Consider the following 25,814-nt stretch of genomic DNA (forward strand, 5'->3'; position numbering starts at 1 on the left):
GAATGGATGCTCTCATTTGCGTGCTGATTCATACACCTCCCATCTGCGGCGCCGCTAACGACCCATTGTGACTAATGCGCGTTCGGGTGTCTGCACGGCGGCTCACCAACATCTCATTAAAAACTTTCCGCGCGCCGGAGAACTCGACCGGCTCTGCTGACACACGCGCAACTTCAAAAGCAAGAAATGGAGGCTAAGTTTAGCGCTTGTAAGGCAGGACGAGGAGACGACTATATGAGACAAAGTGGAGAAGAAATCAAATCCAGAGTTGCATTACAGCACATTTTGACCCACAAAAAAATTACATTTCGTTGAAATGTGCGCCGGCTTTCTACAGTGTTTACGATGTTGCTCCCTCACCAAAAAAGCACCTGGAGTCATTCACATGTTTGAGTGCCGTATAGCCTACTGTAGCCCTCATGGCAACGCCAGGCATCCATCTTTCTTTAGAAACATTTCACATTACTAAAAGGGTTTTATAACCTACACAATGCATGATAGGGATCTAGATATGTGGGAAATGATGACCAAATACCTCTCAAGCATAACGTCGGCTTCAACGCTCTTAAATAGCAGGAAGTTCAGAAGTCGCCCAAACTGATATTAGCTTTAAGCCAGGGTTTAAAAATCTTTTCCAATTTGAAAAACACAGACATAAGGACAATCTTCTTCATCTCACAGTCATATGAAGTGACAGACTAAACAATTCTTTCACAGCCCGGGACTTCACACTTTCTGTTTATTTAGGAAAAGCGAGCATGTTGACATACTGGGCAGTAGCAGCAGCGTCCAGTTCTTTCACACAGTTGTATTTGTGCTAAGACCTGCACGAACTCAAAGAGAGGCACGTCGGGCCAAAACTCCTTTAGTGTGTGCCTGGATTTGTTCAGAAGCAAAGTTGTCATACCATGTAACAGTTCTTCTCAAAGTTTTCACACCGACATAATCAAATATTTGTCCTTCCAAGTACCGCCAGGCTCATGACTAAGCTGTGTCTTAAATAGATAGATCGTAGTTTGTTTTCTCTGTTTTATGAGTTTTAAATTGATAAAGACCTGATAAAAAATACTTTCTCTAGTCAAAATCAATACATCTGATCTTTTATGTTTTGTTTAAGTTAAGTCAATGTTCAGTGTGAAAAGTTTACGAATCAGTGGCTTATGCAATTCCACACTCTTAAAAACAACTTCAGTGGCATTCACTAAGCTCGCTCCAAAGTTCCAAAGTTGGTCGTTCCAAGTTTGTTCCGACATCGCTCCAAACGAGGAACAGGCTGATTAAGAACCTTGTTGTGCATTCCCTTGTGGACGATGGCTAAAGACCTCAAGAAACACCTTCCCCCGATCGTAGTTTACAGCCTCTCGAACGCTCCGCTCCAGCCCTCCACGTGATTGTCAGAGTCGGGACCACACAGTGGGAGTAGCACCTTAATAGCTTATCGATCCATGGGGCCCATCCAACGCGCTGTACCTCCACACGTAGTGAGCCTGACCTACAGCGGTGGGGATGTATGGGCCGGAGAGGTGCTTGTTAGCACTTGTTTCGAGCAATGAAACGGGAAAAGCGGGAGAATAATTAGGCCTGAATGACCACACGTTTAAAGGGAGGTATTGAGCAAAATCTGATTTTCCTTTTCTAAGTTGGAACTTTGTCAAAAAACGGACCAGGAGTTGTGTTTTCGCTCCATTTTCTCACATTTGAATGATCTTCCAATCTTTGCTGCTTTGTAGTTCCTAGCTCCACCCATAATTCCTATCCCCTCCTACTCCAGGAACTACTCCAAATTTAGTCAGCCCTTCTTAATTTAGCCACAATTTGATATATATTTTTGTTTCACATTTTATAGAGGGATTGTACAACATCTCAACAGTACTGCACTCTGCTGCCCCCTCTGGTCAATCAATATATTTCACAACACAACCAAAAGAGGTGTTTTTGACAACTTTTTCAACTACAATTGTAATTTTTTCAAAGGTTGTTGTTTTGGAAGACAGAGATAAGCCTCCTCTTGAGACGGCAATGGATTTATCATGTTGCCCTTAATGTAGTTTACAAGTCCACGTCGTGGGCCCATCCAACATTGTACAACATATATCGAACATATGCTTATGTTGATGTACAGGCCGTAAAGTTTCTCAGTAACACATGGACCGTGAGATCGAAAGGGGGCTGTGGTGCAATAATGAATAGTCTGTGCGATTCGAGGCCGTATTGGAAAATGTGCCCCTTTGGAAGTCTGTCGATGTAAAGATCTCATGCTGCGAATTAATTAAGGCAAAAGCGGTCATTATTGTGGATAGAGGGCCACAGGGAGTGTCCAGTCAATGTAAGGAATCGATCAGTGATGTTACTATCAGGAATGTAATGAGTAACAACAACCATGTTCGGGCTGGGTTTGTAGTATGTTGAGAATATTCTTTTCATATCGATTTAGAAGTACATCAAATATTCTTCAGTAAGTTCTTCCTGACTGTTGCAGGAGTTCCCATAAATGTGTAGCTCTCGTACGTCACGGTTGGGAAAAGGAATTGTGATGGTTTTATGGCTGTTTTGCTGTGTCCAGGGTCGGTAACTTGTGCACAATGATAGACACCTGGATTGGCAACCCGAGCCTTCTGCAGCACCATCAAGGGAGAAAAAAGAGGAAAAACAAAGTAACTTCTGTGACTCTGGAAGAAATTCCATTTCCATTGTAGAAAGAGTGTCTCCAGCTGTTACATCTGCAAAGGTGGCTGCTTTGATGAGTCAAATGGGCCATTTTAGTTCATGAATGGATTTATTTTCTAAGGTTTATCGCTGATTTGTTCTAAGCTTTAATGTCAGCGTACAACGAGTTTTATCTTGTTTTCTTAATAGCGTAATGTCAGATAAATAAAAGACCCGACTCACCCTTTACGGTGCTTAATTTATTATCGGAGATACTTAACCAGGAAACACGGTGCTCCCTCGTCTTTCATGCGCCGCATATTCATTCACAAATATTGACCTGTTTGGTATCCATGTGTAGCACCAAAGGTCACTGAGATGACTATGGTATATGGGAACTATAGTATTTTTCTTTCTGGGAGACAGCCCTGGCCATAGCAGTGAATACAAATGGGAGAACTGTACAGGCGCATGAAGATGTTCAAAAACTTTAGAGCCCATTTTCTCAAAATGAGGTTTTGTTTACATTTGTGCAGCATCTCATTTTAGCAGCAAACTAAAATATATCCAAAATCCCCTCTGAAAAAATAATAAAACCATAAATGACTTATACTTATTATAACTTTTTGCCATGTTGTTTGTAAATTGTCTTTCTAAATTACGTGCAATACACATGATTTGAAAATAATTGTAATGAGGGGGAAAAACGTTTCACTCCGCCGTCTTTTTCACATACCTGTTTCCAATACACGTCTCCCATGTCTTCTAGCGTCTATACCTCTTCGCTCTGTTATCCGATCCCCATGTAAACTTCCGTCCTGTCAGCTCGCATGATTCCGATGATACTCAGATTCCCTGCGTGTATCCGGAGGGGCGGAGGAGCGAGCGCGGTGGTTAAAAGCCTTTTTGACAGTCTTATCTGGCGATCCCATCTCCATCTATCTGACTGTAGCATCTCTGGCTCGACAAACTCCCTGTCCTCGCTCCCCAACGGTAACGCATGCCACGTCCCATTTTTCACCACTTAATTAAATATTCGCAATCTTTAACCCCCGCCGCAGATAACCTATGTTTGTCTGATAATGAGAATTAACAAGCCGTGGTGGGAGTTGTTTGGATAAGCCGGGGATGAAGCAAGGGAGGGGGGGGGGATTCTCGCCGAATGCTGGGGACTTATCTGTAATTGAAATTTGTGGAGCAGTTTACACTTTTAAAAATGTTTACCAGGTTCGGGTTAAGTGTCACATTGGGGGCATATGGTTTTAGGCTGCTGTTAAATGTAGAGGTTGCAAATCTGGTGCAGTGTAATATGCAGCGAAAGTCTGAAACAGATGGAGCGATTGGATTGTGTTGTGTGTTGCAGGTGTCATTGGAGACAGTATGATTTTAAAATATGCAGTATATGGTAGAATTGAAATGGAGACGACAGCTGATTTTGTAGAACTTTTGAGCATCTGTATTGAGAACTTTTTACTTTTACTTCACTACATTTAAAAGATAAATACTGTATGTTCTACTCCACTGCATTTCTATAATAAGTAAACGTGTTTTGTACCATTCAAAAGTCGTACCATGCACACACACTCCAGAACAGTAGATGGCAATGTGTCCCTGGCAAGGTAGAAGGTTTGTCCCTGTTGTGTTGCCGTACAGGTGGTGAAATGGGACACGATCTCCTTTTGAAGCCACAAGGGAGTTATTCACAACATGTTTTTGTACATTTTAGAGCAGACAGTGGGGCAGCTGACACTAGTGCAAGAATGAGAGTGTGAATGGGTGAGTGGTTCCTTAAAGGGACTATAAGGAGTTTAAAAATGTTAAAATTAAGTATTTTCCTCCCCCTACATGTTCCAGCCATGTCCTAATGTGTAGAATGAGCTCAGACCTGTTCACCACAACTGCCTCAAAAATCCTGTATGTCACTCAAAAATGTGTCACTTCGGCCCGAATTGCCGTCATGCACGAGCTTAATATAGAAGGTGCAGTTACACATATGGCCTGAGGTGGCAGTAGTGAGTATAAAATGGCGAACTTGCTTCCAGCCCCTTTAATGTTGCGGGACACTGAGGTAGGCAAGATGATTTTGAGACAATTTTTTTTGTTGCTTTTCTGACATTGAATAAGCTGTGTAGTCAAAGATATAAATGAAGTACCATAGTATTGATGCTGTATTTAGAGTATCAATACTATGATACTATGATCAATGCTAGTATTATAGTCTGTTGTAATTTTTGTTTTTGATTTTGGGGGTTGCAGCCTAAGAAGGTTTGGGAACCCCGTTCTACAACAGTGTTTCTCAAACGTTCATACTCAGTAGCACCACATAAATAATATAACATCATGATAATATAAACCGAAACTAAAATGGACATAGATTTAAACCAAGTGTAAACCAGAAAACACCAAACTTAAACTTGCCCTCCCGAGAACACTCCACTGTCCACTCCTAAGTGCCCACTCCCTCCTCTCATCCATCACACACTACGGGTCACTTTAGGGTCAGGAGTCGTCGACAATCGTAGTGAACTATGGTCTTCCTAAGGCGTAATCACACCCGAGCCCTTATGGAGCCGTATGGAGCCTGTTACAGTCAGTGATGGAGCCGAGTCAGGCTCTAACTGCAGATGAGATGTTCCCAGTGAGGCGGTTAGCGTCACAATTTTGGCGCTGACGACCGCTAATGTACGCCGCGGAGACGGATGCGGAGTGACAAGATGGCGGAATGCTACGGGAAAAAGATGTGTCGGGTTGTGAAAGGTGCGTCGGAGTGGTGAGACTTGGCGCGCGCCGTCTGCCAAGACGATTCAGAGGTTCACAAGAGAAGCGTGCCTTCCCCCATTAATAAGTTAGATCTCAGAGAGTGGGTAAAAATAACAGTGCTATGGGATTTTGGAATTGATGTTAGATACATTTAAAAAAAAAATGATTTAGGGTCACTGTCATTGCTGTCAAAAACAAATAAAAGAGCCACCTGGATTTAATCAACTGTTCTGAACTGGGGCTGCTGCAGTTGGTCAGGTCTAGGTTCAGTGACACTGTCAGCCGAACATCCTGAATGACCAGGTTATTCCATCAAAGGGTTTCTTCTTCATTGATGATTCAGGAGTATTCCAAGATGACGCCAAGATTCACCGGGCTCAAACTGTGAAAGAGTTATTCAGAGTTCAAATCTGAACCCCATAGATAGATAGGAGCAACATTTATGACACTAAGAAAGTTAGCGCCCCCTTTGGGTGAGAGAAGCTCTTGTCCTTTATCCTTTATATATGAAACATTTATTTTATTTATTTGTCAACCATTTAAAGGATGCCATGGAAGTTATCTGTTGCTGCAAATAATTCATCGAGAAGACGGTTTGAACCCCACCGTGATCATTAAGGTAACATTTGCTTTTTAACTTTTTTGCTTGTTGATTTAAAATGTAGTTATAGCTTCAGCTTTTATTCTGTTCCTTTTATTTTTAATGAAATGTATACAGCCTACGATGTAGTTTCATTAGATTGTGAGAGAAAATATCCATCAGTAGCTAATCTACTAGCTGCTATTGCTAACGTTAATGTTCATGTTAAGACCAAGAAAATCATTAATTAGGCCGCTGAACGCTGAACAATATGTGAATATTTACAGATTAAAGACGTCACAAAAAGCACCAGGGGGAGCCGTTTCCCCCAAAAATGAGCCCTGGCATGGCCTTGACAGATAGTAGCAATTGTCAAACTAGCTCATATGTTTGTCCATGCTAAATAAAGACTTCTGACGGTGAAGCAACAATGTATTTTCCTGTGGCTCTGACACTGGCTTGGAAAATCTCCAGAATGACAAATGATCCCAGTTTTCCAATCGGCGGCCATTTTAATTCTGCCTTTGTTGTCACTCAGAGGGGGCGGGGACTCAGCAGTCAGCAAAAGCATCAGTGGCAATGACACATGATAGAAAGCGTGAGCCGACAAATCAATGGTGCTGCAATGACCACAGTTTGAGCGCAAAAGAAGAAACGACCCAATTAAAGTAAGATTACAGCTTTACGAGCTGACAACAAGCTATTTCCTGATATAACTTTATGTAACCAGGAAAGCTTTTGTCCCTCATCTGTTTATCTAACCACAAAGATCATTTTATTTTCCAATCATTATTATTTTTTTAACGAGAAAGCCGCAAACCTGGAACGCAGCTAAAGCTCGGAATCTGTTTTCATGCCTATACCTGCCTGAGTTAATTGATCTAAAAATTGCCTACAGTTTTTGCGCATCCCAATTAGCCATCCAACTCGCCACGTTTTTTTTTTTTTTTCCCCCTTGAGGCTAATTTTCAGGAGTCTGAACTGACGGCGTTTCAGCATGGCAATACATCAATCCCCCAGCTGCTTTTTCCCACCAACGCGGAAACCGTCCAAGGATTCTCCAAGGGCATCTGGCTAGCCAAGTCTGCAAAGATTTCACGATTTAGTTCCCCCTATTTGCGGTCCCCTCCGGCCCAAGGCGATGTCGGTGTCCAGGCGAAATAATGACATCAAGATCGGGCGAGATGAGGTCCCCTTCCTTCCTTCCTTCCTTCCTTCCCCCTCCCCCGTGTGACACTTCCTGTAGGGGTCCGCGAGGCTAATGTCATGCGAGAGACGAGGAAGTGACTATAGGGGGACATTTTGTCAGCCGGATGGAGGAGCGCGCGATGCCCAGCCAAGTATTAAAAGTTGTGTCGGCTCAGATTTGGTTAGCGCCCTGAGTGGGGGAACCGACGGGAGCATTCCACGCGGTTGGACATGGGGGAGTGGATAGAGGATTTGTACTGGGTATGTTAGACACAGAAAGAGCTTTTGACTTCCAAAGTAAAAAAACAAAAGAGGGTCGTGGAGCCATTTTCTATGGGTCGCCAATCTTTCAAATGCCTATTCCAAAATATCAATATTTTACATTAAATGGAACCATTTTGATTCTTATCTGTGTTAGAGGATAACATTAAATCGCTATTTATCATACTGGGTCAGGCTGTACAGTCGTACTATCTCTGTCATAGCCTTGACTGTGGTGCTCAGGCGCCCACTCTCAGCCACTGAATGCTTGCGTATCAGTATGACGCTCTGAGAGGGTATTTATCCCTCTTCTGTGAAGCATAGACAGACTTGAATGGTAGGACTAGCGCAATGTCTCGAGTTCATGTCTCCGGGTCCCGCACCGATGGTAAATAAACTTCTCCTGCATAAGACATCCAGACTGCTGCCTGTCATTCATCTATCCTCTCGAACACCATTGTTATTTCTCTAACAATTTGGGCCAAGGCTTGTCATTTTAAGATGATGAAGTAGAGAACCACAGGTCCAGACATGTGAATATCCGTGTGATGTACAGTATACCGGCACACGGGCTGGTGTTTTGAGTGTCGAAGAGAGATAGAAATGAAACACCACTCCAGGGATGTTTTTAATGATGAAAAGACATGTCTATCTTCAAAAAAGTGGGTTTGAAGTACCAAGAATATATAAACTCGTGTAAGTGAGGCATTGCCAATAGTAGATCTCCGGTACAGTCAACATTTGTTCACCTTTTGGCTCCCGGACCTGAGAGCCACTTCAGCATTGATAGTGTTCCGACACATCCGTGGCTATAATTACCGCTCCGCTCCGAGGAGCCGCGTGGTATTTAACTCCCGCGTCTGATTAAACACGAGCTCCTCTCTGCCAGTCAGCCGAAATAATGAAGTCCAGCCCGCCAACCCACGCGACGTCGCATCAAGACCCTGCAAAACTCGAGCGCTCCATCTTTTTCCTTTGGCCTCGGATCTTAACAGGAATCGACCACGAGCGGTATGCGCCGCCGCGTTCGCTCCTCTTCCGTGCAATGATTCACTCCAATGGCATTTTGCAGTTAATGAATTTCAAAGCTTTTTCTTCTCCCCCCACCACCCCCCCTCCGTCGCAAACTCAAAATGTCAAGTCGGAGGGAGAAAAGTTTGGCCACACTTGGAGACACGCCCATGGTAAATAATGAGGCGGGAGAACAAGCGCTAAGGTCATTCGGGGAGAAAGTTTTTAAGAGTCCTGGCTTCAACTCTTCCTCTGCAGGTGACAGAATGATATAAGGGCTGATCGCTGCCCCCTGTCTGCTAAATGAAGCCTTGTGAGGACATGGGAGAGGTAATGGGGAGGCAGGCGGAAAGGAGAGGGTTGTGAGGGATAAGGGTGGAATGCGGTTGTAGATAGTACTTCATGATAAAGCGTTGAATGATAGCGCGTGTAAATGGGAAACTGGACAGCCGCAGTGCAGTGAAAAACATTCCTAAAGCTGAAATCAAAAAAAGAAAGGAAACATGTCAAGACTGTCTTTTTTATTGTTTAGAAGAGCACCAGATGCCCCACCACACATTCAACTTGACTATTGTTGGTTCATGTGGGGCAACGCTAAGACGACTATGGCTCATACAGAACGACAGCACTTAATTTGACCTCTCCATCTCTTGCTAAGATTAATCCTCTCTTTGCAAACTGAAAACACTCATCATAGCTTCACTACAGACACCAAAGCTTCAGCTGTTTTAGATCAACATTGTGCCCGATGTTATGGCTCTCTGTGAAATGCTGGTCCCTGTTAAACCGCAGTGTGGTGAATTGTGTTATCAGGGAGTCCCATCGCCTTTTTTCTGTCACAAAGAAGTTCGTACATTAATCCGGCTAGTTGATGTGCATCAAGCATGACACTTGACGCAAAATTAGCGTAAGGGAGCCCAATTTAGTGAGTAACACAGTGGAAAAAGCTCTTCTTCCACAATCCAGCAGATTCGCGTTTTATGTGGAGAACTGAAAAGAACTGTAAAAACTGCATGCATAAGACATTGGCCGCTGTTTCTGTTTTTGTTTTGTAAAATACGCTGGGATAGTATAATTTGTCCTCTCACTATTTGGAACATGTCTAAGCGTCTGAATAAATAAAATCTGAATGTGGATCACAGCGCGGCGACTCGACAAACGCGATCGCTGAAAAAAAAACGCCCGCTAAAACCTGCACAACCACATGATTGCATTGGTGAATATACCCTTCAGACATCTGTTCCTCTCACTGTTTGATTTTTACCTGCTTCGTTATGCAATTGGACTGTATTTATCTATTTTCCGGACCCACTACTGGCCATTCTTTCAATGATCAGCCGACGCACACACGGATTCTCTCTATGTGTCTGAAACAGTGAACCTCACAATATAGCGACACCATTTTCTTTACATTACGGTCATCCAATTGTAAACCACTACACCAAGTCACTGAATTTCAACCTCGATCAAAACCCTCTAACCTGAAATCAAAAGCGAACACCGTTATTCACTCTCGCTCTATCGCCATTAACCCTGCCGGGCGCGAGGAGCCATTTCGCCGCCTTGATTACGTCCTCGGGGCCCGTCCGTCAGCACACTATGATACGGGGCCCCCTTAAGGTTCCCGAGGCCCTCCCATTCATTTCAATGCGCTCCTCTTTCCCCCTTCCACTCCAGTCGCGGCGGAGGCAGGCGTAATTAACGGGACGCGAGACTCCCATGCCGTAATTTCGGGGAGCGGTGGCACCAAATGGAACGTAATTGCGCTGGGAGAGAGCAGCGGAGGAGCAGCGAGGTGTGCGAGACAGCGGGGGAATGAGGCACTAAATGAGCAGAGGAGCGCGAGCGTGACGGATGGAGGGTCGAGAAAGGAGTACTAAGTTGAAGGCTTCAGAGGTCCCCAGCTCTGAAGTATATTAGAATGTGGTTTCTTTGTTAACACGCGCCTGGATTTGTTCAAGCAAGGGGAGAAAGTTGCGCAGCCTTTTCCGGGCTCGGCCAAAACAACAATAGTGTACCCCGGTTTCTGGGGTTGACTGGCCAAGGCTGATATGCACCGCCAATATTTTTGGGCAATTTAAAAGTCTAGTCTATTATCCTGTGTATGAAGCTCTAAAGTCAGTGTGTCAGTGTCGACCTGTGACAGCAGGGGGCGCTTTATTGGAGATATTCATGTTTAGTAAGTGCTTCTGAGGGAGCTTGATTGAAAGACGAATTAGCAGATTCCAAAACAAAAAACGGGCCAGATCTTGTGACTGGCGCAGTCCGTGCGCAACTCTAAAAGCAGCGTGGCACACGCGCGATTTTGCATGTGGCGCAGGTTTTGCGCTAAAGGTTGCACCACTAGGGAGAGGGCGTTATTTAAGAAAAAGAGGCCGACTGAGGCGTGGTTCATTACAAGCAGCACCCGCGCTACTCTTCTATGGCAACCTTCACATTATGTTCCTCTTTACATTGCGCTGCCTTGTCTTCTTCCTTAGAATCGATGTCAAATTAAAACGAAAGCAAAATTGCCTTGAAAAGTCTGCTTGAGCGTAGGTTACGCACGGCTTACTTTCTACAGTAGATCAACGCGCACACCCCTAACACCAAAATAACAACAGTTTCCAAGAATAAACCACACATGCCTCAAGTGCCACAACACCAGGTCTGATCTGAGTTTTAAGGTGACATTTCTATCGTGTGTCAGTCTTTACCTCCCGGTGATGCTCCTTGTGTAGCCACAGCTCAGGGCGCATAGCAACCTTTTTTTTTTTTTTTTTTAATTCAGTCGCTCCAAGAATCCTGCAGCTGGAGCGTAAATGTAACAATACGCTACAGTTTTCTTGCAACTGCTGCATAACTCTGCAACTCCTCCGCAGCCGATATGACAGTTTCTGATCAGTTAAATCCTTTACATTTCGTAACTTTGCGCATTCGAACGGTGTCCAGCGCGAGGCTGCTGCCTCTCTGTCCCGCCCGCTCAACTTGATCTGCAGTGAGCGGCTGCAGCAGCGGAGGGACAGTTTTATTTCTTTAATCTTTATTAAAGATTGCGCGCTGCATCATGCATGTTACGCGTGTACAAGAGAACCCCCCTCGCAAACCACCGCCTTCCGCAGGTCTGGGGAAAGCATGGGGAGGGGGCGGCACCACAACATCACAATGCGAGTCTGTCCCCCCCCTCCTGTCCTGCCCACTTTTTGCGCCAGGTATGACACTGAAGATTGCAAGGAGCGCCACCGTCTGCGTACTCGTCTTCTCTACAGCCTGCGCTATGAACCACAAGATCTGGCCCTCTATCTTTTATGGTTCTGAAATTATGAGCAAAAGTCTGCAACATAAAATATATAGAATACTGTCAGATGTGTACAAACTTGTGACTGATTTTCACCGTCATGTTTCTCAGCTCCCATGAGACCAAAGAAGTTGTGGGAGGCTCATTTTAAGGCTGTGACCATCCATCCATCCATCCATCCATCCATCCATCGTCCACTTGTCCATTGCCGGGTCGTGGGGGCAGCCGTCCGAGCTGCCCAAATCACACTGCACTAGGACCTGTTTGCCATGGGAGACCCTACCAAGGCCACGAAGTCCCCGACAACTGATGCTGTCTTAAAACAAATGTGTTAATCTTACCGGAATCCTAATTCTTCGAAAATGTATCAATTATGTATTTTTTCCAAATTGTGCAGCCATTGGAAAAGCTATATCGACTTTAAAGGAAACATACGCATGATGCAAAATTAACTTTTTTTTCCTAACTTGAAACCATGGTAAAATGTTGTTTCCTTGTTAAAATCAAATCTGAAATAATATCTCGCTTCATTGCCGCAGTTGAGAAATCCTGTTTAATTTGGTCGTTTCTTCAACTGGATTAACATAATAAAGGTTTCTTTAGCTTTGAACTATCAATGTCATCTCTGCATCGTGTTCAAATGACAGGTGATGACAGAAGAATAATTAAACTTGTAGAGCAAAGTAAAGTCAATGTGTGCCAACTCAGCAAGACGCCTGAGGGCTAACAAACCCCAGTCAGAAGGCCCCATTCTGGTGCTCCTTATCCAACACTGGACCAGTTCTGAGGGAGCTCTAAGTAGCTGTTTGGGGTTTCTTTCCTTACATAAAAATGCTTCATGCATGGTTCGACCTCATGACGACGACACGTTTGCAGCTAAATGAATAAATCACATGACATGGAACCATCGTAATTGTCGAGTAAACGCCGCCCTCTCAGACGAAATGCCAGGAGTTCAGCGAGTGCCTTATTGGCGAAAGTCCCCGGCACGTCAGCTCCCGTTTACAAAGCAGTGAATGAGGAGCGACCCCCGGGGGCCCCTGGTGTTCCCGTCTCCCTTCTGTACTGGACAAATTGGGGTCAGTGGCCTTTCGGACAGGGCTGATGGCGCGCAGATGTGCACCGTAAACGCGTGAGCGACAGAGAGAGACAGAGGGGGATCACAGATACACATGGTCGAGGATGTTTTGGGGGGGGCCTGTTGTGCGGCTATTTTTCTTCAAAGAATTGAAAAAGTTCATGTCTATTCATTGTCTTGAGCTGTTTTATTTAGTAAGGTGATTTCAGAGTTGTCATATGCAAAATGTATTGAACGTAAAACGCAATGGTAGACTCTCATAATATAACACAATGCAAACTACTAATACTAACATACTTTAATGGAGCAAAAAGATAAAACATGTCAGATATAGGGCCTTTAATACAGTGGGGTTCCTTCCCTGAAAATGACTAGAAGAACAGCATATTGTCTCTATAAGTCTCTCCACAGGCTTCCTGTTGAGCCTAGAATTAAATTTAAAATCCTGCTCCTCGCGCTTAACGCCATAGAGGGTATGGCTCCGATTTATCTCCAAGACGCTATAGTTTCATTTCAGCCAACCAGAGCACTCTTCATTCAAAACGCAGGGCTACAAGTGATTCCTCGAGTCTCCAAAATCACTGTAGGAGGTACAGCCTTTAGCTCCAAGCTCCGGTTTTATGGAATAAACTCCCGGCTCGCGTTAAAGAAGCAGACACAGTCTCTACATTCAACACTAGGCTCAGAACGTTCCTCTTCGAATCAGCTTCTGATCAGGTTCATTGTTTGAATGTTTGTTTGTGAAGCAAACCCTGTTGTGATATTGGGTTATACAAAATGATTGATTTATAATGGCAGCCATTTTGCCCAACATGTCCACTGCAGCAGAACACACTTGCTCTCCCTTCATTTGCACCTATGACCGTTCCTGTCAGGGTCTACGCGCCAAAATCCCTCCACATACAGGAAGTAGTACTACAGTTCCCTCATGCGTAGCGCCCTGATAATTACCTGTACTTAACTAAATAATGACTTTGCACAGTGAAGGCACAGGTCAACTACTCAATTATCCACAGAGTAAATGTGCTTTTCAAACACCAACTGTCCCCTAATTAGTATTAAAAGATGTCGTTAGCCGTGATTAGGAATAACCTTTAACAGACGGGCACAAGCTAAAAGCGGGAGGAACAATGTAGCGCAGACAAAAAGTTTCATCACGTATCGCGAATACATGCGTCTGGAGCGAAAGACCCGAGCAGTCTCATTCTTTCCAGGGAACTTTAGATTTAATGCCAGTTGTAATCAAATGTAATGTGTTTTAATGGCTTTTGTCAAGGCCTTCATTTTGGCACAATTTCTTTAATGACTTCTGATGCTGTTTACTGCCCCGCGGAAGCCCTTTTACCCTGACGCTGGAGACCCATAAACTCACCACATCCCACAAACAACAGCTTGACATCCGCAAATAAATAAAAGCAAGATAAATTCCCTTTTGCATCGACACAGCCTCCTTTAATAATAGTGATGGAACAGCCGACAGTGCGCTCAAACGAACAAACTGGCCTTCGCAGATCGCAGCAGAAATCATCAACAAAACACGATTTACTTAAACGGAAAAAACACAACGTGATTTTCCTCACGAGGACAATAAATGATCTACAAAGAGCGAGTTGCTCATGACAACCCAATTAAGGTGACTTTTACACCCTCACTGAAGCTTCAATCGTCAACCATGGTCTGAGTTGGTCAATAATAGAAAGCTGCAGACCCGGAGCCGAGGCAGATCCACGACCGTGTGGCGGATCTGCTGTGATAGTGCGCCCTCTGCTGGTACAAGCGGATCTAGGACGGAATTATTTGTTAACATATTTCATGTTTTACAGTTATATTGTCAGGGTTAGGTTAGGGTCGTTAGGATTAGGGATGCACCGATACCACTTTTTCTAAAACCGATACGAGTACTTTGATTTAAGTACTTGCCGATACCGAATACCAATACGAGTACAAGGCTTTTCTTCAACATGCCTTTTGAAGTGAATAGATGGTTTATAGACTGACTTGTTCACAGCAGTTTGGTTAGGAATTCATTATTTTACTCATTTACATTTTCGTGAGTAAGTAGTCTACACTTTTAAGAGAAGTTATATCAGAATTTTTCATTCAATATTATTTTTAATTTTTGTTGCACTGTCCATCATAGACAGAACAGCCAATGTCCAAAAGCTCCATTTATGTATTTTTATTTAACAATAGTATTGACATGGTTACTTATTACTGCAGCTAAATGGTCTATTTTCACTTTTAATGCAGCTCTGTGTGGATTTTCCCGTGTGTTTATAACAACTTATCCAGTAGATACAGCGTTTTGATACTTTTGCTGCAGCTCATTTTTGCTCAGTATGGACTTGCTGTATCTCTTTAATTTGGATTTTCTGAGTACTTTTTAGTCGCTGGGTTAGATTTTCAGATGAATAACTGTTAACCGCTAGTTAGCATCATTAGCAACATTAGCCTGTGTCTTGTAAACACTGCAGACTCCACGCTGCAGCACTAACAGCATTTAGCTCTGGTTAAATCCAGCACAGACCCTGATTTAGGGAGTGTCGTCTGTAATAAAGTCAGCTCTATGTGGATTATTGTATTTCCACTAAAGAATTCCCCAGTTTGTTGTTATTTTCTCTCCTCAGTGGAGAGCTGCGTCCTGTAGGAGCGCCGGCCACACGTCAAGTGGTATCGGTTTCTGGTATCGGGACCTCATGAATGAGTACGAGTATGAGTACAAGCATGTGGTATCGGCCCGATACCCGATACTGGTATACGGCTCAGGAGGAGAAACAAGACTGCCACACCTGCCAACTGTGAATCCAATCACCACCTAGTAACGATCAAGAACAAGATTTGGACATTTTTGTTTTTCTACATTTCTTACAAAAAGTGTTTCTCTCCCGTAGAGATTTGATTTGTTCTAGCCCTCCATCTGAGAATATGAAGGCTAGCTATCGGTATGGTACATAAACATAAAGCGACACTCATTACGCTACAAAGTCAAACGTGCTGCTAACGTGCTCACTCTGAAACTGCTGAATTGTAAAGCCGACTAGCTAACTGTTTGTCAAAATGAAAAGCGGCTTCTTCTTCTCCATTCACCTCTCTGGACCAACATTGCCCTCACACCAAAACGCTGAAATCTGTTTCCTCCAAATGCTTGGGACAACATCACAACCTCCCAATGTTCGACCATCTACATAGCACAGCATAGCTCAAACGTCCTCCCACTCCCTCCCATGGAGCACGCGGCGATGAGGCCTTTTCTCTGTGTTTGGACTTACTATGTGCAGCTCCAGGTAGTCTCCCAGTCCCTTGGCGCTCTCCACCCTGACCAGCACGGCCTCCTTCAGCTGCGTGCTGAAGCCCACGGCCAGCCGGTCTGCCCGCGTGCTCGGCCGGTCGTTGGGAGGCCAGGTGTACGTGATGAGGGCTCCACCGCGCCCGAAGATGTACGTCGTCCCAGCTGTAAGGACGAGAGGGAAAAGAGCGGTTAAGAACGAAGCCTTTACATGACGCCGTCTTGATAGGACACTGTTTCTGACACATAGCACACATTTCCCTAAACACGGACTTGGATGAGGACCTAGTCGACTTCAATCTCACATTTGGCTGCCTTTAGTCGGCATCTCCATGGAGACGAGCTGGAGACGTCCCAGAAGGTGTAACGTTTTGGATAAACTTCAGATTTATATGTTTTGGTGCATAATATTTTTATTTTCAACAAATTTAGGCAGTAAAACTTGTTGATATTATGTCATTTTATGTATGTTTCAAGAAATATAGTTGGAATCCAATCAAATGTCTTCCAGACTATTGAGATATTGACAGAGTGTTGCAGGTACTTACTTGACGCCATTTTACTGAAGATTGTGCTAAACATTTTACACAGTTTCCGTTAGTTGGACCTTTTATGTGATGTCCATTGTTTCACTTCGTTATTGTTGAAATTTAGATAAAAATACTTTTCCCTCCCACTTCATTAAATCGCTGCTTCACTGAAATAAAACTACAACATTACTTACAACAGATGTTATCCATCAAACTAAGTCATAATTACAAAGGGATTTACACTCATATGCACTTTGAGAAGAGTTTTTGAGGATCTGTACTTTACTTGAGTTATGTTTTGTTAAGAACTACATTAGAAAGATAATTATAATACTTTGTACTCCACCACATTTCTAAAAAGGCTCCACAGTAGTGTAAATTTGGCTGCATGTTGTGTTCATTTTAAAAGCTTTGTAATGCACTGCCAATCTCAAAGACACGCCAAAGAAAGGTTTGACTTTTTGTTTGATTTGAAGCCGCAAAGTCCTTTTTCTTAACACTGATTCAAACGGATTTGTATGATTACTTTGGAAACGTGAATATTCACAGCAAATACTCTCTCCTATAATCATTATTGTACCATTTAGATTATGCAACCACAGTATTCTCATTAAAAAGCCTCATTTTTTATCTTTTTAGTCCAAATGTGATGGCCGTCCTTCGGATTCAAGATGGGATGAAAAAGGTAAAACCCTTTTCGTCCCATATTGACTATTTGGGTTCACACAACATCAACAAAGCATAACACAATGCAAACTTCACAACATACTTTTATGAATGAATGAAACCCTACAAAAAGAAGTCAGGTATAGGGCTTTAAGTACAAAAACTTAAAATAGGAATAATCTGAGACTAAATCTTAATTTATTGTAGTATATTTACAAATACACACTTGTGTTTGATGGGTTAACATTTAGACAACCTTTGACTTGACATGAAAGTCCAAAATGTGTTGCTGTTTTACAGTTTTCCTGGTGAGATGAAAAAGCCGAGAAAAGTCGTGACATAGTTGAAAATGGCAGTGCGGAGTATAAAGAGTAGAAACATGGCATAACAACAATTACACAGATTGCAACTAACTGTCATCACATCATTGAAAGTTATACGCCGTGTTTCATTATGTACCATCACGCTGTTCAAAGGAGCAGGTGCACTTTTGAAAAATACATCTTTTTTCCCTTTCTTTCACGCAACATAATTACTTGCATTTGTCTGAAAACACAAACCCAGACAAAGATTACAGATACTTGGGAGACAACCATTTTGATACATTTATGAAATCCATGATTACTTTCTCCAACCAGCGAGTGTGTAATTCGTGTTCATGTCAACAAGGGGAGGCGAGTCTTAAAGGGGAAGAAGTGCATGTTGAAACGGAGGCCAAGGGACACTTGAAAAAGACATTCTAGATCGACGTAGTGTTTTCTAACCAGTGATCAAGAGTAAGAGTTTTGTCCGTCAAATGACATTGATAGGCACCAGAAACAAAGCACACTGAACAATAATAAAAACACTCCCGTTTTTCATGAGTATAGCTTACTCAATTTTGATCATATGTTCATTTCAAATATGGCTGCTTTGTTTGTGAGCTTTTGCATGGACTTGACTGAGAATGGGTTGGCACCAGTGGATGTGAGGTTCCACACAGGAAAACCACATTTGGATGGACTGTGCTCTCAGTCAGAGGCATAAAGTACTGAGACCGTTATCAATAACAGAGAGTCCAACACCGGACACGTTTACATCCCACCTAAAACAGCGGCAAAAGGAAAACCAGGCCTGCAATCGCTTTTAAAGGCTTTTCGTCACTTGTTGTGTAGCCTAATTTATGTTTTATCTCTGTCACCTGCCGGGACTACAACTAGGATCTTTGCTCTAATCTATATAATCTATAATCTATAATATTTAAATCACATCGCAACTTTTTATGCAAAGGAAGAGTTGATATTTGTGTGAATACTGGACCTTTCAGTGAACCAGTGGCTGCTTGGGTGATTAGCTTGGTGCCTTTATTTTCCATCCCAGTCGCCTCTACGACACTCCAGGATCGATTAACTTTAGGGTTTCTATTAGCTTTACACTGCTGATTGATCCATCTCCATGGTTACGTACACATTCCATCCAGAAAATCTACCAGAAACCCTAAAAAACTGAAAAAAAAAACCCATGATCCTGGATCGTCCTAGAGGCCACCGGGATGGAAAGTAAAGGCGCCAAGCTAACCGCCCATACAGTCGCTGGGTCATGGAAAGAAAATCAAAAAGTTGTCCCTATCAAATATATGAATATCTAAAAATAGACAGCTCACATCGCACTTCCAAAGCTGAACTCATGCCAACAACAAAGGACATTCCAGTCCAGCACAAGCACTTCTATATCAATACAGCTGATTAAGTATCTACATTACTTTGCTTGAGTGTGCACTGAAGTAACTTGTGTTGGGAGAAAATGAGTGACATCGTGTATTCTAATTTGTTGCCACGCTAAGCTTTAGCATTAGCGGCGGCGGCTACTGTCATCCGCCTGTGAAATGGTAATCTGTGCCCTATATCGCCAAGCCTCGCTCGCCTTTAGCCGCTTTGCATTCTAACTAGGCCCGACTGACGAACTTTGTATCGACGTCAACAGAAAGAAAGAGCGCCGTCAGGGCAACTTGGCTTCAATTGCAAAAAATAGAGAAATAAAAAATCTCTCCGCTGGTGTTGTATGCGTAATGTTTTCATGTCAGAAGGCGGCAGATGAGTTAGAGGCTGGCTGGGATCCAAGGGCCCCACTGGTGAAGGGAGAATGACGGGCGTTGGCTAGAGATTAGCATACAGTAATGATGCGAGCTGAACTGCGTGTAACCCCCGTGGGGTTGACTGACTGCTTTCAATCATGCACGTACAAATATGCAGAGAGGAGAAGGGCCCGGCGAAAAGAGACAGGCCGCAAATGGAATTGTTCAACACTGACAAGAAAATGGCTTCTGGGTGTTGTTTTTACTACATGACTGTAAAGAAAAGGCTGTACAGATACAATGCCTATGCTTATCAATGCTTAGTCAACACAACACATGACATGCTATTTATTTATTGTAGCCAAGTGAATTTTTAACAAAATAATCAGCAATCCAAGAGGATGAGCTCAGTGAGATGTTTTATTGTCACACTGCAGGACATCACCACATCCGAACACATGTGCACTTCCCGTTCTAAAATGAGACCACACAAATATGGGGCCACAGTAGTGCAGATTGTAGAGTGTGAGGGTTGGCGGGTCAAATCAGGTACACACTGTTGTCGTTGTGTCATTGTGCAAGACACCTCTAGAGTTTGATACTATGTGGTATGTCCACTTATATCTGCTACTAATACTTAGTGCAGGGGTGTCGAGGGGCGTATTTCAGCCCCCATGGCGGGTCACGTGGCCTAATAATTAACAACATCTTACACTTATTGTGCTTTATCAGCCTGTGTCACATATTTCTCAAAGAGCTACATAAAGTCATTATTCATTCACTCCACACTCAACGGCAGTAAGTTATTATTGTAGCCACAGCCGCCCTGGGGCAGATAATATGGCTATAATATGCTGTTTAAATCCTGATCTCTTATTATGTCAGCATCCTCTGCTGGAAATGTGTGGAATTCTTTCCTTTTTAAATTTAAGCTGCCCCCTAGTGGCTGGAGTGAGCAAACTGGTTATTTGGTTAAAAATCCATACCGCCGCACAGGGATGGGCTAGAGACGTACTTTTTTTTTTTAGATAAATTGATGCTCCTCAAAGGGCCACATTAAATCATCTCGTGGGCTGCATGTGACACATGTGACTTAATGCATGCATGCAATTAAATGAAATATTATTAAATACATGCATGCAATTATAGTTTAAAAGTTTGGAGTTGTTTTTTATTAAGTTTTATGTTGCACTGAAGATAATTCCTTGTTTGTGAACATGTTCACTGACAATGGTGATGAATGCAAGTGTGAATGGGTGAGTGGTTCCTTGATGCAAAGCCATTTGAGTGCCTATAATGAAGGTAGAGAAGCACTATAATTCTAAATGTGATCATTTGTGACCCTTTACTTTCCCTGCTTCCCACATACAGTGTCAAAGCAAGCTACGACAGGCATCCACATTCTCCACAGTGGCTAAGTGAAACACAAACTCATTTAAACTCACTCTTCAGTGTGTCTAGTGTCTAGACCATGTGTCTCCAACCTCTTTTAACTGGTGAGCTACTTTTATGTTACAAGAACGTCAAGGAGCTACTTATGTTTTGAAGATACATGTGTAACTATGCAACCGAGGAGGAGTTCACCCTGGAGAGGTTAGCAGCCAAGATGATATTTGAACAGGATTTAAGTCAATTGAATTTTGTCCTTGTACTTGACATTATTTAAATGTTTCCAGATTCGGTTCAAATTGTTCAAAACAAATAGATGCATGTAGAAATGCAGAAAGCCTTTGGCGGGCTCCCAAAAAACATCTGGAGAGCGACTGGTGGGAGATGCCTTGTTTAGACTGAGGGTAGAGGACAGTCACATCTGGACAGTAGATTAAAGGGCAGCAAAGCGATTTTTATATTTCTCTATGAAGAACAGAGAAGGTCCCCAAAATTAGACAAGACGTTTATATTATTAAGGCTGTGAAGCACACCAACATATTCACATATCTGAACTATAAAACAGTATATACAGTGACATGTCCAACCTTCTTGCCCCAGGCCTCAGCAACAGTCGACTGCCCTGAATTCAGTACACTTCAAGAACACGCCATGTGCCTGCTTTCCGTGGCACGGAATATGACAGCACAACTTGTAATTGTGCGAAAAGAAATAGCACATAATGGCTATATAAAAACTGCCAACGGTACATTTCGCTACAACGCTGATAAACAGCGGAGTGAACTGGCAACCCGCGCAGGCTACTTGACACTTTCATTATCTCCCAATCCAGTGGAATTGCCTGACAAGGCTTCCCCTTGCTCCCTATCCTTCCTTTCCTCGCCTGTCTCCTTCCCTCCTCGCTAAGCCCCCTACACTCCTAAGCTCGTTGCGGCTCCTCCTGGCTGTATTATTTTTGCGAAGGCTTAATTATCGCGGCACGCAGGGCTGAGAAGAGGCTGGCTGGGGGAGAGGGGAGGGGGAGGATGCAGGCACAGCGCGAGGGGAAAAAAATAAAGCTGGGGAGAGTTGAGAAGTTGAATTTTTGGGGGTGTTTTGTTTAGTGGGGCAAACGCTGGATGTGGGCAACACAAGGGGAAGGAGGGAGGTTTGCAAAATGGCCGACGACGTGAAGTGGTGGAGTCATGTTGTGCAGGATAAGAGGACGTGTGGATGAGAAGAGAGCAATATAATGACAGTTTGCTCCAAAACCTATAACACTTCTACTTATACACCTCCTGACCAAAAAATAAAAGTGCCGACCTGGATTTAACTAACTGTTCTGACCTGGGGTTCCTGCAGTTTGTCAGGTCTAGATTCAGCAACACTATATGATCATAAACAAGTATAACATGACTTATATATCATCTCACCCCACTGAGAGTATTAGGGATGTGCTGGAGAAGGCTTTGCACATCGGTCACACTCTCCCATCATCAAGACGAGATCTTGGGGAAAAGTGAATGCGACACAGGACATTGTAGAGGTTTATTGAAAGTATGCCACAGTGAATAAGTCCAACCAAACACGTGACCTTGTTTCTGTGGTGAATTTTCTTTTGTCAGGCCGTGTAGGAGTCATTGGAACACGTTAGTGACATACTCCATGTTATGAAAGAATAGTGCAGAAAAGTCTCAACAGCTTTATATGTCTTCTTTGTTGTGGAAAGTGAATAAGTGTAAGTAGCAGGTGGGTAGTGTGTTGAAAGATAATTGGGTAATACAGTAATTTCGTATCTCTTACTACCTAGCCTTGACTCCAAAGTGTTCCTGGTCTGACTGCATTGATGACAGGTTGCTTCAATGCAGAAAATAATACACAAAGAAATACATTTAGCATTACATAAATGTAAAATATATAGAAATAAAAATGTCTGGTTGTCTACTAATCCAGCAAAGCAAGAAAATCCGTGCTCACAGTTCCAAGAGTGTGGGAAATGGCTTTATTAGTCACTTTATACAGGAATAATGAGTTCTTATGGGTCTCTGGCAGCGCACTGACTGATGATGCAGAGGCCTAATTAGTATGCCTTTTCTTATAAAACACCATTAGTTCTCCACAAAAGCACAGGAAATAGTGACTTTCCATTACTGATTTGATAACATAAACACAGAGAAACAGACTTTCTAACAAATCATCAACTGCAATCGCCAGGGGTCACTTAAAATAGAAGGTTACACAATTACAACTATGCTTTATGGATCATGCAGGATCATGTTATAGCACAACAAGAGTTTGTATCTCACATAGCTTTTAGCATTCATGCTAATTGGTGTCGCCATCAACGTCATTACAATCTTAATCTTAATTTTTTTTTATATATATACAGTATTATTATGTTGCCCTAGCAAGGATCTTTAAAACAATTCTGGATGGGATAGGATATGGCGCTCGTTGTCATGGCAAACGTGGCAACCATCTTGTTATTGGCTGGTGAAGCTAATGCTAATAGCAAGCCATGAAAGCAGTGTCGGGCAAGTTTCCTTAAAATTGTAATTGTAAAATTTAAAAAATGTAATGTGTTTGTATTATGTATTACTGTTTCAAAAATGTAGCAGAGTTACACTTTACAAAATATAAACTGAAAATAGTAATAAAGCCGAGCAAAAGTGCAGTCAAAGATTTCCTTTTTCTTTGCTGTCTTCATTCTCTCGCGTTTGTTTTGACGACATTAACCTCATGCTACTGCAGATCGTACACCAGTGTGCAACTGGATTTTATTAGAGGGGAGTTGTTTGGAGATGTTTTCGTTCATACCATGCACTTGTAACTCCAGTTACTTTAATTGTAATTACTAATATATTACCATATTGTGTAAGTTAGTTACTTAGTTACTGAAAAGAATAATATATTTTTTAACGTTTTTTAATATATTACCAACACTGCACATTATATATATATATATATATATATATATATATATATATATATATATATATATATATACTTAGATATTAAATGTCAGAATTTGACATACAGTAATTGTTTTGTTTTGTTGTGTCGCTATTAAGTTAGGGTCAGCTCTGTCATACAACATATATTTTGCAATATATTGTGCAGCCCCTTGTTTATATTTCCTCAAAGTCATAAAAGAGAAATGAATCTTTGCATTGATTTTCTAGTGTTCTTGAAGGGACCAAGGGCTATATTTAGGTATATATCATTTCTTTCAGGGATGCATCGATTTGAAAAGGCTGGATTCGAGACCACTACTGCAGGGGTAAATAGGTCATATTGGAAAAATGGCACGCGCTGCATGTTTTTATGAGGGCGATTGGTCATTGTTGAGGCTTAGACGTCAGTGGTTTGTCCAGGGAGCTGACAGTGGGGGAATAGAAGAAGCCAACGGTATGAGAAATAGATGGCGAATGAGTCAATTAAAGCGGATTAGAGGGATCAAATTTAGTTTAGGTTTCACTGGGGCTAATGGATCATTGTTTTGTGATACAGTATGTAGTATATAGTATATGAAAGAAATGTTCCTCCTGAAAGCATGCTAGATGTAAAACAAATAACAATGTAACAAAGCAAAAGGTTTACAAACCAAATCTTGCATACAGGTACGTATAAAGTTACTAAACTAAACATGTCAAAAGGCACATGGTGGTTCCAAGAGAAACTAAAATGTTTTAAAGACGCCAATTAACTACCGACCATCGCGCAGATATTTTACAAGAAAACCCCCCAGTAAATACTTAAAAATACAGCAAAATGAATGTATAGCTTTTCAGTTTCTCCAGTCCCTACAATCTGAAGTGCCAAACGGTAAGTCACCCCAAAAGTTTCAAATGGAGTTGCACAACATGGCAAAGTCTATCAAGGCGACATCCAATATTGATGATATATGGCATGCGGGTGGGTTGCCGTGGGAGTCGTAGAAGTTGAAATTGATAGACCCTATAACGTCAAAAGGATATGAAATTTTCTCAACTTCTCAAGCTCATGACTTTATCGCTTGTAAAAAATATCAACCGATGTCTTCAAACTTTTGGCAAATGTCTCATCTCGACTCCTTTTTTTCCCACTTCACCCCAAGTGCTTTGACAAAGGTCTAAAAATACAACGACAAAAAGAAGAGTGGCTTGCCGAAAAGAATCAATAGGCCGGTCTTTCCACGTTACTTTGTTCAAAGGATCCACGGGCACTGACACAAGACATGAAGGTTAAAGTGACTGTGCTTGTTTGAAAGGTATGAATGAAAATAAGAATGGAAAGAAAATTCACACAGGAAGATAACGAAAGCTTACAAATTTCTAACACACCAGTGTTTCACAGGGACATGTCACAACTTTACAACTATATTTACGTTGTATATTTTTCATGCAAACCACAGAATATGCTTCTAAAACAGCTTTTACACATTACATTACTCATTCAATAAGTTTCACCGTTACACCACATGATGTTTTTAACAAAGAAAAGATCAAACACCTTGATTCAGTTCAATAGCATTGTGCTGTTCTGGAGCGCGTTCATGTGGAGAACACAAACAAGACAGCAGAGGATAACCAAGATGAGGTACGAGAAAGCACACAAGTTCTGGATTTTCCTGTTCGCGGAATTTGTTTCACAAACTTTTCTTCCCCAGAGGGTCCTGGCTCCAGCTGAATGGGTTATGGCATGAAATCAAATTATGGCATGAAATCAAATAATTAAGCTGCCAACCTTCTTTCATTCCAGCTCCCTACCATCCTCTTATGTTACCGGAGATGTTGTTTCAGCCGTTTTATGCAGTCACCATTTAAACCTTTGCAGTTTGCACGTCATGTCTGGGCATAGATTGTGGGCTGCATCTGTTGCATCCTCTCCCTGCCTCCCAGGTTCTCTCCAGTGGAAAGCGTGACCTGATGATCAGCACGAGGTCGCGGTCGGGGCCCACCAGTAGAAAAGCTAGAGACACTCCAGTTCTCCCCACCAAGCTTGTTCACTCTGATTGGCGAACATGTCACTCAAACACCAAAGATGACGGGTGGAAAGCCTGCCTCTTCGTGAGTTTACACCAAAGTTAAACACGCATTTACTTTGGCCTTTAATTCCATGTCCACCAAAT

At 42.5% G+C, this 25,814-nt stretch overlaps 1 protein-coding gene across 8 annotated transcripts in view; it reads right to left on the reverse strand.

Annotated features, from left to right (window-relative positions):
* nrxn2b (neurexin 2b) overlaps positions 1–25,814 on the reverse strand; it is a 1,057,142-nt gene that overhangs the window by 111,729 nt on the left and 919,599 nt on the right. For all 8 annotated transcript variants that reach the window (XM_079579566.1, XM_079579564.1, XM_079579563.1 and 5 more), the window contains one exon: positions 16,071–16,252. In XM_079579566.1, the coding sequence (XP_079435692.1) occupies positions 16,071–16,252 (182 nt within the window). The remainder of the gene's footprint in view (positions 1–16,070; positions 16,253–25,814) is intronic.

Source organism: Gobius niger, assembly GCF_951799975.1.
Source record: "Gobius niger genome assembly, chromosome: 21".
Taxonomy (NCBI): domain Eukaryota; kingdom Metazoa; phylum Chordata; class Actinopteri; order Gobiiformes; family Gobiidae; genus Gobius; species Gobius niger.